This window comes from Triturus cristatus, chromosome 3_1, assembly GCF_964204655.1.
Source record: "Triturus cristatus chromosome 3_1, aTriCri1.1, whole genome shotgun sequence".
NCBI classification, from domain to species: Eukaryota; Metazoa; Chordata; class Amphibia; order Caudata; family Salamandridae; genus Triturus; species Triturus cristatus.
Genome location: NC_140583.1, coordinates 399,276,200 through 399,292,783, shown reverse-complemented (window position 1 = coordinate 399,292,783; position 16,584 = coordinate 399,276,200). Strand labels below are relative to the sequence as shown.

At 41.5% G+C, this 16,584-nt stretch overlaps 1 protein-coding gene across 1 annotated transcript in view; it reads right to left on the bottom strand.

Moving 5' to 3' along the window:
• Window positions 1-201: 201 nt before the first annotated feature.
• Window positions 202-16,584, bottom strand: part of LYSMD2 (LysM domain containing 2) — a 230,738-nt gene continuing 214,355 nt past the window's right edge. The window contains exon 3 of the mRNA XM_085644186.1: window positions 202-3,470. Coding sequence (XP_085500312.1) covers window positions 3,425-3,470 — 46 coding nt within the window. The 3' untranslated portion in view covers window positions 202-3,424. The remainder of the gene's footprint in view (window positions 3,471-16,584) is intronic.

The following is a 16,584-nucleotide window of genomic DNA, read 5'->3' as shown; positions in this document are numbered from 1 at the left end:
AGTGAGATGGGGACTGCTAATCAAAGAAGTACATATATTAGCAAAATATGCGACTAGAACTCTGAAATATATCTGGTCTATTTTCACCATGCAATGAATGTATTTTCTTTGCCAATTCACATTACCATTGCATGCTTATTTTTATCATCAACCTAATTTCTGCGAATATTCCATATTGGTGAACCGACGAAAAGAAGCATAGAACTTTGCACACTTTATTTTTTTTCTAAAATTAAAGTTACAATGAAAACATCAACGTAACAATTCATATGCAACAAACACACATATAATACATGTGTATGTGTGTGTATATATATATATATATATATCTCACATACAACAAAATAAAAGCTTGCAATACATATTTATTTTCATAAAATGGATACGAATTTTAAAATAGAACGGCAGAAGAATAAATTATTCATTTGTAATAGCAGTAGTCGTCTATCTTTCCTGGAAAGGAATACCTTTGGATCCCTATTAACAGCATAATGAATTTAGAAACTAAAAACATTTTAAAGGCTTAAGTTCAAATACAACAAACGTGCCAAAATTCTAAACAATGGTGCAGCAACAAAATAGGAAATTTTTAAATTTGTGCCATGTTTGTCAAGTACAAAAGGTGGAATGGGTAAATGACACTTCATCATACTTTTAGTCTCACATTTCTTTCTGTATTCTTCACACCTTTTTGCTAAATTAGTTTGCTCCATTCCAGACACACACATGGAACAGAGGACCGCTTGCAGGCAGCTCAAACACTCTTGAGATTGAGATTATGAGACCTAGTCTGCAAGGTTTAAAATGGGGTCAGGCCATTCCTACACACTGAGGTTTGTAAAGTCTATTCACTAACATATGGATGTGCAAATTACCCATCAGTATTCTTACTAGGCATATGTGATGCACATGCAGAGGAATCAGGTCAGAAATGTGACACTGAGCAATTAATGCAGAAAGCCACGTCCGCAGTAAGTTGAGTGCCATTCTTAAGTAAGAAAACAGCTCATGCACTGCGTATACCTTATTAGTGACTATATATAATGCAAAGTGTAAATATAGGAATAACTGCATGTGCACAAGTGATTTGTAAATCTTGCTCTATTGATAGAACAGAATTGAATGTGACCAAATTATGCACGCTGCATTACAGTGGGGCTGTCAACTGAATAGAAAACCGTGAAAAGTATTAAGTGCTTGTTAGGCTACTATTTACTCAATACATCTTGATCAAATTGAAAATTAGTTTCGGCATCTGTATCCAAGCAGAAATGTCTGTGCAAAACATGGAATGCTTTATATAGCTAAGTAAAAATTAACAGTCTTCATTTTTGAGTGAGATACAGCAAGAGCATGCTAACCTACAGATGAGCTGGTACTCAGTTGCTGCCTTCAATTGAGGAAAGCAGTTTGCTAATTATTGCCTTATGACCTTGTTCTCATCCCTCTAGAGTATTTCAAGAAGACCCCATGTCCACGTTTTTAACACGCACACTTATCTTCAAATCAAAAATCGGTACCGGTGTACAACACTGTATGGAGTATCCTTTTTCCAAGAATAATGAATCAACTTCATCCAGTGCACAAAATCCAGGAAGCCACAACTTTACTATTAAATGTAAGTGTAAAGATCCAGATGTCCATCTCTTTAAGGAGATAAAATATTTAATTTTCCTTGGATTTATGATTCCAAATGTCTTTAAGCCATTTTCTCACGTATTAACACAAATGTTTTTCTTAGTGCCATCAATGCACAAGCTCTCCTTATCCAAATCATCTAATTACTAAATTGGAATGGGCAGATGGACACCGCTAATAAAGAAGATTGCATTGGCTAGAAAAATTTCATGAAATAAGGGCAGAGGAGGCTGTTCTCGAAAAAGAGGTCAAAATGATTACCAAAAGTATCTGCACTCTAAAGGTCCACAGTTACTAAAGGTATCTTTAAGTGGTGCGAGTAAAAAGAATATGACTTGCCCTTGCCCCACTTTCATTGGGGTATAGAAATATTATTAAACAACTGGATACTGTAGCCTTGCCAACCACCAAAAGTGTGAAATGGAGACAACTCACTTGCCTATCGGTGGCACCTTGCCAAAGAGGTTGCCTTTCTACTCAATTGTTTCTTCTCCTAAAGTTTTGCCATCATGACCAATGTCAAAATTGTAGGAATTTCAATGTTCACTAATTCTTATGCAGATTACTTTCGGAGCATCTCAACTATGAAGACACATAAGAACAGTTTCAAGATGAAAGTAACTGTCTTTCCTGTTGTTATGATCCTAGAGAGAGCCACGTTTAACAGATGACTAAATGGTTGTGCTGAATAGGTACGAGAAAGATATCCTCTCTCCTGGATACATGATTAATCCACACTTTTTTTTTTTACTGCAGAGTAGACAGTGGAGGGCTGAAGCTTGTTTCATTCTAAAATTGCTCCCTGAGCTAAAATGTTCTCATTCCAATTCGAAGTGATGGCTGCTAGAGAACAAGATAGCCTATTTCCCTTAGTCATTTCGGTAAAACATTGAATATTAGGAAAAATTCAAAAGGACCAATGTTTATGCGATCTCCAGACTACACGATAATAACTTATCTAACATTATTAAAGGCTAAACTTAATAAAAAAGTGTTTACATGACACAAAGAAATTATGGGAAAATGTTTCAATTCTAAAGGATGACGGAAAATAGAAAGGAGCAAAATTACATTAATGGAAATGGCTAAGCATCAACTCACCACAAGCAGTGAAATTTACCACTTGTGAACCCAGGATCTCTTAAACGAGAAACCATGTATCTTTCAAACTAGAATATGAAGAGAAATTCCATGATGAAATAGTAGGAAAGAGAAGTCATTACGACTTGGGATCCCACATTCTGGAAAATAAACATTCGTGATAATAGGCCACAATAAGCCATCCTGAGCTAGAATTACAGGAAGCAACTTCAAGAGTGCGGACACAAGAATATGTAATTATAGTACATATTGTAAGCTCCAGTTCGATAAAAAGCATACCGCAGACAAAATCCACAGTGCCGCTTCAGATCAAGTCCAAGTTTTAAAACCAGTCACCTGCATTTAAGACATTTCCATTACACATCTGTCATAAGGATGAAGGAAGTCTGCCTACACGAACAACACACTCAATATCTTTTCATGCAACTATGCATACTGAAGGTCGTTGAAAGCAGTCGCACTTTGGAGTTTCGTAATGGCAATAAAGTTGTGGAAGGCAAAAAGGTCACATAATTTCAGTGCAAATATAGTCAGTGAAAACATCCTCTAAAGACTTTGAAATGATGTTCATCCATAAAGCAGATTGTCCAGAAGAAAGGCTGTTCAATCCTGAGTCAAGTCTGTGTCTTTTAAATCTTATTACTCTTGAGCTGCATTTTCATTGTTCTTGTTTTTTACAAGCCATTCACAGTTGATAGGAAGAGGTTGCATAGGCGGTTCCATCATCACTTCTGAAAATAAAAACAATGTAATAAGAGCAAGCAGACACACAGGTAATCATTTAGTCACATCATACAGAAAAATGATAGGACAAAGTAATATGCATCCTACATAATACAAGAACTATCTAGATTTAGTTGGTGAGCATCGGTAAACTCTTCCACATGAGTAAGATAGAATAGAAGCAAGCATGCAACTAGAATGACTCATTCATGTACCCCAAAAATAGGGGCAATAACGAATTAGTCACATTTAGGTTGTGTTTGACAAATGTCGGAATATGTCAGAATGATTTCTGTGTGACAGGAAAGTGATACAAACATCTTATTCTTCAGAAGCCAGCTCTGGCTCCGAGGACTAATTCACTCACTGAGGGATGTGTTTTCTGACTACATGGGACACAAATTTGAGTCCCAGAGTGTCCACTAACCTGTTAATCTTTTCGAGATCTCAATAAATAATATTCAGCTGGGTAACAACAAACATCAAATAAGAACACCAACAAACACATTGGGGTGAACACACACTCTCTATAAACATGTATGCAGTGTAATAAAGTAGGGATGCAGGACTACTGTCTTCCCCTACCAACATTTTTTCCTTTACTTGTTAACTGATAGATTCAGTCTTCTAAAGACACCTTAGAAAGCTTATTGCTCTTAGCACACAAATCTGATAAATGATCCTGGATTGAAATCAAGCCCTGTTAAGTGTTCTTGATTTACAGGTTGGATAGATGATGATGGTTGGAATGTAACTAACACACGCATGCACATGTATACGCCTCCACCCTGACCAAAGTTGGTAAGAGAGGGCAGCTTTGATTCTCTGAATCGTTTTTAGACCGAGGTTTGTGATTGGTTGCTAGGGCTCCCATTGGTTATAGGGTCCAGGGCAAGGGTTCTGATTGTTTAGGGTTACAGAGGCCATTGGTAGATTTAGCCTGATCTCTAGGGCTATTTAAACCTATAGCTTATGGTGTCTAGGTAAAGGATGTTCGCTGTCTATCCAGGCCTCGAAAAGGCCTAGTGTCAGAAACTCTGCCATAAGAAATTCAGGTAAGCAACCACTAAGTCATAAAATCTTTATTTGTTACTACTCTCTAAATGTTACTTAAACTAAAGGCATACCTTCTTAAACATTCATTGAGTGACCTTAACTACTACTAAACCACCTCCCTTAACCATATGTCGTATTCAACAACAAAACTGAACAACCACAACACCAACACCCAACCCATCAAGAATAACTCATCAATTCTAAAACCAAAACTCAAACAACTTACAAATCAATGTCACTTGCCACAAGGAAATTAAAAGTCACGAGAAGGCGCAAACTTATGATCACTAGGTTCTCTAATCGAAACTTCGCACTAGAACTCCCCAAACTCCACTCAAACCACCCAGCAACACATAGGTTGCAACACCACTACCCACCACGAAAAGCTTACATATACAAAACATTTGTCAAACATGTGATTTCTCTACCCAAACAACCTCTCTTCTATTTCCGCCACAAGCTGCAACCGGAATATCCCCAACCCAGTCATATTAAAATGTACTATGCCCCTTGCTCCTCCACCAATACTAAATCATCCTCTCCAAAGCACCATGAAATGAAGAAGAAAGAAACACAAAAACTAAAATGATTATTCTACAGTGCAAGATCCATGAACACAAATTTCTTGAACATTTCTGAACTTCTCTCAGAAACTATACCAGACCTCACCTTCACTACAGAAAAATGGTTCAGCAAAGACTTTGCACCCCCATGTCACGAAGCTATCCCACCTGATTTTCGCATCAACAAAAACCGCATTGGTAAAATTGGAAGAGTCCCGACTGCCATTCATAAACAAGCATTGGCATAGCCAATAGGTCTCGCGTTTGGGACCTTTTATGTGTTTAGCCATGCAGCACAATATCCATTATATTACATTAGCCATTAAAGACATTAAGGTTTGTGGTAAATAATCTATGATATACTGGGTCTATTACCTCCAGGCATTACTTCAAGTCCTTTGACAGTGTTGGCATTCTGATACCTATGCAAATTCGAGTATGCACACACAGAAGAAACACCGCGCGCGCGCACACACTGTAGACAGCCACTGCACACAGACACCGCGCAGACAGGCACCGCATGCGCGCACTCACTGCAGAAAGGCACTGCATACACACACTGTAGACAGGCACCACACACACATACAGCAATGGCATACCATCTACCCTACAGCTCTGTGCAAATGGCTGCAGACTTGACTCAGGTGGTAGGCCTTACATATTTTCTTTCTACAGTTTTATAAAGTGCAATCTCAAACCAAAGATATTGTGCCAGTTTCCATTTGCACCAGTTACATTACACAATGTCCCTTGTTTTTTTATTCACAGGGCAAGAAAGTTATTTCTACGGAATCACAAACATTTTAGACAGGTAAACGTGGTTCCCCAGTTGCAAAGTCGGAAGCTCAGACTGTAATGGCACAACTTGTCCATGCTGCATGAGGCATTGGGTGCAGTGGGAGAAAGGAGAATGCAGCTATGTTTTGGGGCGAGTCTTGCCTTAGGGGATGTTATATGAGCCTAAGACTGCTTACATCAAAAATAATGTGAGGTTGTTACTCACATATAAAAAAATATATATTTTGAGGATTTGACGGTACATTAAAGTTGAAATGTCTATTTATTTTAATAGGTCTAAAAGTTAATATGCATCGTGCATGCAGAAAGCAATGTGTAAGACCTTATTTGGAAAAAAGTGCTCCTGCAGTAGTCGCAATTGATGCTGGATACCGCTTTCCAGCCTTTTATATCAAACACATTCTGGTGAAGGATTAGGAGATGTAGGCAGAGGCCATTTTAAATCACCTTGGGAGGAAAAATGTGGTTATGACAACATTGTAGCAGCTGTTTACGCAAAGGGTGCTTAAAACACTTTATATGTAACGAAGATTAAAATACAAACTGGGGCAATGTTAAGAGGAGAAATAATATAATTGAGGTGCTCCAAAAAGCTGCATACTTTAAGTTTGAAAAGACAGCGATAAGGCAAACAAGTCTATGTCTGCCCTGACCTCACTGCAAACTTTCACGGACTTCAGAATTCCATCAAAGCAAAACGCAGTACTTAAGAGCAACACTCTGACAAAGTCGATCTCAGTAATACATATGGGTGATAATACAATGTTAATCTGTAGTTCATGTAGCGCGTGTGCTTCAAGTGCAGGAAAGCGCTAGGTAGACAGACTCGGTGCTAGCGTAGCAGTGGGCCTTAACTGATTTCAAATTCCAAGTTTTCTTCATTGATCGGGCATTTACCGCCACAGGCCACTGGGTGGCGAACTTGCCTATTTCATGGAACTGTTTGGTTTCCAACTAAACCAGTGGACAAATGAAAGAGCTACGAAGCTGAAAACTATAGAGATATTTCACGTCGTCAACATAGAACACTCTAAACACGTTTAGGACAAGAGGTCGTCCAGATAAGACTAGTTCGTAAGGAGTTAATGAATACGAGTCAAATTATCTATGCACGGATCAGACACCCTAGCGCCTCTGGGATACATGTCAATCGACCCTGTTGAGTGTTGAGGCGGGAGACTCACGATTGTTGAAGCAAAAAAACGCCTTTAACAGTCTCCTGCCTAAAATTGCCTCTGTTTTCACACAAGCTAAGGGGAAAATGCATCCCCCGATTTTTTCTGAATATTAGACATTCCTATTCTAAAATAAAGCATATATGACATCATTCGCTTTTCGTTCTTTGCTGCTCAGTGAAGGACTCCCGAGTCTTGCAGACACTCTGGATGGAAGAGCAGTTTTATGGGCACCTGGGGCGTAGTTTTCGGCTGCCTGTACTGTAACAGTGTGTCTCAGGCACTTGTTTTGCCCCAGAATGCAAATGGAAGTTGCCGCTGTTGGTAGGAAACGACATCAGTTGTTGAAGTATGTGGAAATAAAACACAACGCACCACAAGTTGAAAACTGCACAGTACAACAAAGTGGGCTTTTCTAACGTGCGCTGCAAAAGTGAAGGTGACCGCGATGCACTTCACTTAATGACCTGTGAACGCAAGCGCTAGGCCAGCCAAAGCATGGGGTAGCACTTTCAAAATCCCGCTTACTAAATGTCTCGCCAGGGCAGCGCATGCATGCGCTGGCTCAGGCGAGACCTAAAAAATCACTACATATAATACAAATTGAAAGCCACAACATTGACGGCTGTGAATCCTTGATAAGATGTCACTCCACTTCAACTATAAATTATTCTTTTCTCTTAATATATAGACCACCTTAATTTACAGATCACCAAAGTGGGCAATGCCAACTTTAAAGATATCTTACTAGATACAGTGACCAACTGGACTACCCAAACTAACACATTTTTGGAGATAACAACATATCGTTTGACAAGAAGAATCTAACCACAGTTACCACAACCTGCCTTGAAGCCTTTCACCTCTAACAAATTGATTCCTCAAAGACAGCAAAAATCAACAAAAAGCTTTTACAAGACCAGGAAAAAAAACACACATTCTCAAACTCAACTCCCATCTTGGAAACCAAATCAATAAACATGCAACCAAAAGACATACACAACTACTACACCTGGATCTTAACTGCACTGGACAAACAGATACCAATAACAAGCATTGGTAAAAGCCAACAGGTTCCGCCTGTGTGATTTTTATTTGCTTTGTCAATGTTGTCTTTACATGTTATACAGCAGTTGAGCTGCTATGCAACATGACAAAATAAAAAATAAAAATGATATGACGCAGACAATGCTAGCCACGCCATAGCAGAATTTTATTTTACTACAAGCCATGTTACAAAGCAGTTCAACTGCTGTGCAGCATGTACAAAACCATTGACAACTAGACAAAACCTATTGGTTTTTGCTAAAGTTTGGTTTTAAAGAAGGAGGCAACTCCATCAGTGCCCTGTCGGGAACAGGCAAAAGCTCACTCCCTTCTAATGGAGAGAGAGGCTGGGTCAGCACTGAGAGCAGCCGATGACCAAGGAGCGCCCTCTACTGAAGGAGATCTGTAAATGTAGTTCATTGATTTAAAGTTTCTGCTGAAGAGAAAAGAGAGTAACCCGCAGGTCACATGTTTGCATTGGAGTGAGGTAGATCACTGGCTTAATGCAACTAGTGCGTCGACTTGTGTGTAAACTGTGAGTCACATGGTCAAATGCAAGGTAGCTCAGTGAACTAAACTTCCTACAGCTGAGATCTGCTTTTGTAAAGCAGGTCACAGCTTTGAGTCTGGAGCACCCAGTGTAGCTTTTCATCCCAACTAAGTCCATTAAAAGGCATATCAAGGCGTGCCAACAACATGTTGTTTACGGTGCAAATAACAGAATCATAACTTAAAAACAGAAAGTAAGTTACTAAAAATCAAAAGAAAGAAAAAGGTACAAGAGGGAGGAATGCCAAGTGAGTAATAATTGTTGGGTCACAAATGAAAGTGTGCGCAGACGTTGTGCAAAAATTGTATCTTCGCCCCAGAAAGGTTGATACCTTTTAATCGCTACTGAGAAGTTAGACCTCATCTGCCCCACCCTCCCCAACCCCAAGACAGAAACAGACCCAGAACATCTGTACCGTCGAATACCATGCAGTTTATTGGATTATCAGGCCAATACTATCAAGGCTGCATGAAACACACCGAGACTAAACCTTATTCTATTTAATGTACTGCTTTTCCAAATTCCAGGTTATAGTTTCCTGGCCTGCGCACTGGTGGAGCGGGAGAGTCGCATTCACACTCCTAGAGGGGTGCTTGCCTCAGAGACAGAGGACTGCTAGCGAGAGGGGCCGTTTAAGGTGAGTGCCTGGTGGTGGGGAAGGGGTTTTAAACATTAGAGCCCCCTCCATTCACCGAAGGATGGTGAATGCAGGGATCAGCCTTCCAAGAGAAGTGTTGCAGGTGTGAGCGGTAAATGAGTACAAAGGGACAGGGGAATAACAGAACAGACTGCCTGAAAAAAAAAATACAATATAACTATTTTATAGTCATTTTATTTTTCACTTCTAGTCGGGAGTCTAGGACGGCCAGGGCCATACCGCAGCTTCAGCAGCAGGGAGAGGAAGAGTGGTAGGCAATAAAAGTGCTTATGTCAGTTTGGCCGGCCGTCTCAAGATGGCCAAACATACATGAGCACCTGTGTTATGTTTTATATCGATGCCCTAATATAGGCATGAATCTAGATGCCCTTATATAGGCATAATCTTCCACCTACATTAGTTCCCTACAGTACACAATAACGAGCTCTGAGGATTGAAACTTTATCTAGTTTCAGTTCTGGGTGCAGAAGAAGGGGTTTTCCCTAACAAAGGCCTCCTATAACATCTTCGATGGACTCACACAGTATGAATGAATATTTATAAGTGTTCTTAGAAACCAGGCTGGGGCTACACCACCTTCCTCCCCATATCTACGTACACGGTTCATGCCATACGTCATCCTCAAACCCAACAATGGCTAACACAAGGAAAAAGGGACAAAGGGACTCTATATACTTTTCTGTATAAATACAGCACCTCTTGCTAGTATTAGGTAGAGGGAACCGAGACTTCCAGGCTGACTCACTGACCAGAGTCACTGAGGCTCCTGCAAGCAGACGCTCCAGCTGATAGTGGTCTAAACATTCCTCGTGTGGTGTCCAACTCGAGACCAAGAAGGGCTCCTGCATTCTTACACTTCAGGTAATGGTGTTTGACTAAACCTAGAGGGACTCTTGATTACACACCTACTCACATGTGAAGTACAGTACATATAGATAGGCATCGTATGAGTATGCGCACTTTTATCCTGCATTTTATATTCATGCATTTATTCATGCTTATTGCAAGATGGTAGAACTGTACTATCCTTCTATATTTATCGTACTGCTGATAATATATCTCTGCTACTGTCTAATGGTTGCTGCAGCTAATATATTTGACACGAGAAAAACAACTATTCAATAAATCCTTATTGAAACGCCCAGACTGTTTATTCTGTGCATCTCTGAGATAAACTAAATGAGCATGAGTGACTGAACGAAAAGTAGTACATTGTTTCCAAGATCTCGAGGGATCAGGGGTGCAATGTTCTAAGGTTGCCAGAAACTAATCTCTCCCCGATAAAAGGAGACACTAGTGGCACTGTGAGTTAGATTAAATACAAACAGGCTAACATTTCTCGGTGGGGGTGCACGGAACCAGTTTGCCACCAATACCACAGTTTATGTTATCCAAACGTGCAGGTCCTGCATGGGTACTATAGGAACTACACGACATGACACCCTACTTTGGTTTGGTACTATTTTAACAGTAGAATCTGAGTAGTTCAGTCATGCTATTTCTCAGAGACACCTACTTACAAAACCAGAGACGTCTGGAGTGGGTGGGCACAAACTCCGTCACAGCTGAGTAGGCAAAATATCCTATTTATTGGTTGCTGACAGAACATAGTGTTTCTAAAATTGTGCAATAAACACCTTATCTTTGTTCCCTTGAACACACTTCTTCATCTCCGAATGACTGAGGACAGATATCCCCTGGTGGTGGCTCAGCGCATCTCAGTAGGAGAAGAAGAAGTAGATGGCATTCTCATTCTACCTAAATTCAGACATGCTATCACCCTAAAACTATTAGAAAAAGGTTCATCAGAAAAAGGTCGCTTAGTAACTATTGTGATTGAGGCACACAAATCAAATATAACAGAAGTATTCTATTTGAGGGTTACATTCCCAGTAGCAGATGCTACAACAAACACATTTCACTCTTACACCGAGGGAGATGCACCAGCAGAATACGGTGCCTGCGAGGACATAGAGGTTCCACTCACATACCAGGAACATTTATACTGTTTTAAAGGTGCCCTACCCCACTTAAGAAGATTAGGCCCGCTCGGAGGAGCCGGGGCGACATGGCCAATATTAGCGGCTTACACACCACACCCCGACATTAATACAATGCCACAGCTCATACAACACAAAGATTTAATTAGAATCTACAGAAACCTGACGTAATTCGTCATGAGGACTTTCACAGTCCAACCGACAACAGTTGCAGCAAATAGTACTCAATCACAGGTTCCAGCAACTAAAAAAACTCCACAAACATTACACACGGTAATGGGCAAAATGCCCACAAAACGTGAACAAATACCATTCTGGGTAGCTCAGAAAATAACTCAGCTCAAGGCAGTATTCCCAAATACTACCACGTTTGAAAAACACAGAATGCTAAGAATCTGCTTGCCCATGGGGATAACCCCACAGTTAGAGGATTGTACCTCTTAGGGTACAGTCTTTGCTGCCATATATACCAGGACACATGGTATTCCTTCATTAGCCGTGATACCAGATGTATTAAGACAAATACAAAATGAGTACGGAGCTGAGCCTGCTCTGAACTTGGGGATGTAGTTATTAAATAACTATGACCAATATTAGTTAATATTAAGGGGAAAGCAGCGTCAGTGGCAATCCGCTAACGCCTAAGGGAGTTCGGTCCATTAGATCAACAATACGAACTACCCAAAATAACTAAAACTGCGTATGCAGAATTAGGCAGAGACAGTTTGGGTGGAAAAGCTTTAAAATCACAACTGATGGGCAGTCCTGAAAAGGACACTTGAAAGCAGACACCTGCTTCTTCTAAAAAGAAGTGGGAAAATAAAAAATAAAAAACATTTAAAGGAAACTTATCTCAATCCCAAGGTAGATCTCCTCCACAGGAGCCCTCTGAAAAGAGGCATAACCTTAGGAATAGGGATAATATTAGGAACCCTGACAGGTATCAGGATACAGATACACGTTCTTCTCATTTCTTTCAAGGTTCATCGAAAAACCCAGAGAGGGAAGGATGGTCAGATCACAAAGAAGAGCATACAAAGTCCAGAGACAAACAGCACGCTCAAGACTACACTTCTAAAAAAGAAGAAAAGCCAAAATCTAAACCTCAGTTAGAAAAGAAGAAAGTTGCAGTTCTAAAGATCAGACATGCCAATAATTCGGAGGACACAACTTCTGAACAGGAAATGGGCTCTGAAGATGCTAGACCTAGGAATCAGTGAGTGGGTATGTAGTAACTGGTATTGGTGTGTCTATGGTTTCGAAAATGGTAGTCTGTATTTTAGAGTGGTTGTATCAAAGGTTATATTAGGGTGTGAGGACGTACATCAGATTATCACGTGGATGATGTCATCAGTGAAGTCACTGACCATGTCATGAATGATGTAATATGTGACCTCATCAGCAGTGCATTGCGGGGGTGCGAGTTATAGTTAGCTCAACTAATTATAGCGGACGAATTTCTCTGGTTTTGTACGAGTGAAATGTCCAACTAACTATAACGGTCCTGAAACCTATGGTTTTTTTCAGTGAATTTCAAAGAGTTTTTAAATGCTAATATGTATCTATAACGTCCCTGAAATCTATGTTTTTTTCAGTGAATTTCAAAGGGTTTTTAAATGCTAATTTCTAATTATAACATCCCTGAAACATATGGTTTATTCATTGAATTTCTAAGGTTTTTTTAAATGAACATTTCTAACTTTAACATCCCTGAAACTTATGTTTTTTTCAGTGAATTTCTAAGATTTTTTAAATGCTAATTTCTAACTATGCCTACAGAGGTAGGACATGTGCAGAAAGAGGAAGAAAGGTGCAGAAAGAAGCAAGAGAAATGCAAAAGAGGCAACAGAAGTCCAGAAAGAGGAATAAAGGTGCAGAAAGAAGCAAGATATTTGCGGAAAGAACCAACAGAGGTGCAGAAAGAGGCCTTGTTGCAGTCATCCTGTGCCCTGGGCACCCCCCAACATTTTGCTGACTGGTACTGGTGGTTACTGACTCTGACTGACCCTGGGCTCTGCCTAACCAGGCCCGGAGCCAGTGCTATGCTGAAAGGCACTTAGAATACATTGCAAACACATACATACACTAGGGTACACTATGGGTTGGAGTACCCCTGTGATTAGCATGACCTCCCCTTTAAGGCCCTAGTACAGAATAGGGCAGGGGGATTAAAATTCCTCTAAGTCCCTAGCATATAATAGGGCATGGCAGTTTACAGGCCAGCAGCCCTTTTCTGCACTTGCATGTGTGCACTGCTGAGCCTGAGGTCAGTTTAAAAGTAGCCCTGTGTGTGCAGAAAGAGGCAAGAGAGGTGCAGAAAGAAGCGACCTTGGAATAAGTTGGATGTGGGTGCACTTCAATTTTCTTTAAACCAAAATGCCCCACTACCCTTAGAAGACCCAAATGAAGCCGTGGCTGCATTTGAGGACTGGCTGAGAAAATCAATAGACCAAAGTCTACCAGCTAAATGCATTTCTAGCCACAGGGCTAGACCTACTGAACCTTGGTACACTGAACAGCTTAGGACACAAAAACAAAAATGTCGTTGTCTGGAAAGGAGGTGGAGACTATCTCCCGATCCAGAGAATAAAGCTAACTATAAATTAGCCTTACTTGAGTATACAAAAACTCATCAGTAAAGAAAAAACTAGGCATTTCACTACGGTGATACTTACAGCAAAAAATTCATCAAAAGAACTTTTTTTGACAGTAAAACGCTTAGCCAAATGCACTGAGGCTGTTGATTCACCCAAAACCCAGGCAGTCTGTGACAGGGTGGCTACGTTTTTCCAAGATAAAGTCAAGGAGGTTTACGACAGTTTTGCTAAACCCACGATTCAAGAAATAGCTGACTCGTCAGTGGCCTCAGCCAGACTTAGGACTGCCGGTACTGCGCCAGACACCCACGCAGATTGAAGTGATTCTTCTGAAATATCTACTTTTCCGCCACTGACAATGGAAGCAACAATAAACTTGTTAAAATCCACCAATTCAAGTTCAAGACCTATGCCCTCCAAAAATCTTTAATCTTTTACCTGAGATTTTTGTGTCTCACTTGATGCCCATTTTTAATCAAATGTTTTTATCTAGCACATTCCCCACCAGTTGGAAGCTGGCATCTGTGCTCCCCCTTTTAAAAAAATACAAATCTCGATGATACTGAGCCCAAGAACTATCGTCCGCTCTCCAGACTCCCGCTACCAGCGAAAATGGCGGAGAAAGCCATGAATAATATTTTATCTGAATATATTGAAAGGAATGATCTCTTTGATGACACTCAATTTGGGTTCCGTAAACATCACAGTACCGAATTGGCATTGATCACACCTTCAGAAATGATTAGGCAAACCGTTGATTCGGGGGGCAGTGCGCTTGACCTCTCGGTGGCGTTTGACACTGTTATGTTATGTTATTTTGATTTATTGAGCGCACAGATACTCGGAAGTGTCCCGGCGCTAGCAACAGAAAAGGCAGTCATCCACCGATATCCATCAAAACAGCAGTGTCTTCAGGGATTTTCTAAACAGGTGTGGGTCACAGATAGCCCTCAGAGACAGGGGAAGAGCGTTCCAGGCAAGGCAGGCTCTGCGGGCAAACAAATTGCCCCCCAAACGAGCACGCTTAAATTTAGGGGTCTGCATGAGCAGTAATGAGGATGACCTCAACTGTCTCCTAGGAATATAAAAGGAGAATCTGTCCTGCAGATACTTAGGGCCCAGACCATGAAGGGCCTGTTGTACAATTGACAACATTTTAAATTTAAGACGTGACTCGACGGGAAGCCAATGAAGTGCCCGCAGTTGGGCCCGGGCACTTTGCCGGGAGGACAGGCCGCCCAGAAGTCTAGTTGCCGAATTCTGGACCACCTGCAATTTCCTGACAAGGTGTCCAGGGCTCCCTACCAAGAGAGCGTTAGCATAGTCTAGACGGGAGAGAAGCAGAGCGCGCACCACCGTTTCTCTAACCCGGTCTGGGAGCAAAGGAAGAAACTTCTTAAGACTCCTCAGAAGCAAGTTTTTTTATATGCGAGGCAAAGTTCAGGTTTTCATTAAACCAAACGCCGAGGTTTTTGACGGCTCCATTGATCGCTGGGAGACATGGAAAGCCCGAGGGCCAAAGTCTTGTTCTAAACTCAGAGGAAAAAGAGCCGAACAGCAGAACTTCCGACTTCGCCTCATTGCATTTCAGCTGTGCATTGGCCAACCACTAAAAGACCGAAGACAGACACTGATGAGGTTTGACCACCGAGTCGTCTTCTTTGTTCCAAGTGAACAGCAGTTGGGTATCGTCCGCGTAGGCCATCACTTTAGCCCCCAAGGACTCCGCCAGGAAAACCAGCGGAGTCACATAGATATTAAAAAGCAGAGGGCTAAGTGACGACCCCTGCGGTACCCCCGTGTTAACTCTCAAGGGGACCGAAGCACACGGAGGAAGCCAGACCTGCTGCAGCCTTCCCTCCAAAAAGGACCTGATCCAAAGCAAAGCATTTCCAGACACTCCAATGTCCGAGAGGCGGTCAAGGAGCATGGCGTGGGGCACCGTGTCGAACGCCGCCAAGAGATCAAGCAATATAAGTGCCGATCTCCCGCCGGCGTCCAGACACTCGCGAATCGACCCCGAAACCTCCAACAGGGCGGATTCGGTGCTGTAGGAGGCGCGGAATCCGGACTGCGCAGGATGAAGAACGCCAGCCGCCTCAACATAATTAGTCAGGTGGAACGTGACTGCCTTCTCGCAAACTTTGGCCAGACTAGGCAAGAGTGAAATAGGTCGATAGTTCTCTGGGAGCAGAGGATCATGGGAAGGCTTTTTGAGAAGTGGCAGAATTAGAGCATGTTTCCATGCCATGGGTACAAGTGCTTCCCCGAGTGATTGATTGACCAAGTAGTTGACCTCAGAATTGATGGTATCTGCCAGATCAGAAAGTAATCTGGCGGCGCACGGATCGTACGGCGAGCCAGACTTGAGGGCTTTGAGAATTTTAAGAGAGTCAAGTAAGTCAATCGGACAAAACTCAGAGAAGCAGGAAATTGAAGAGATCTTAGGCAGGGTGGGAACCAGCTCAGTGCTAGCCGACTTCATCAGAGGCCGAAATGTCTCCTGGATGCTGATAATCTTATCCTTGACAAAAGATGCCAGAGTGTTGCACCAGGTGTCCGATGCGGGGGCCACAGCTACCTGAGCACTAGGGGCAAGGAAAGTCTGTACTATGGCAAAGATCTCTTTAGCGTTGTTATTAGCCCGTTCAATACGAGCAGCATAGTACAGGCCCTTG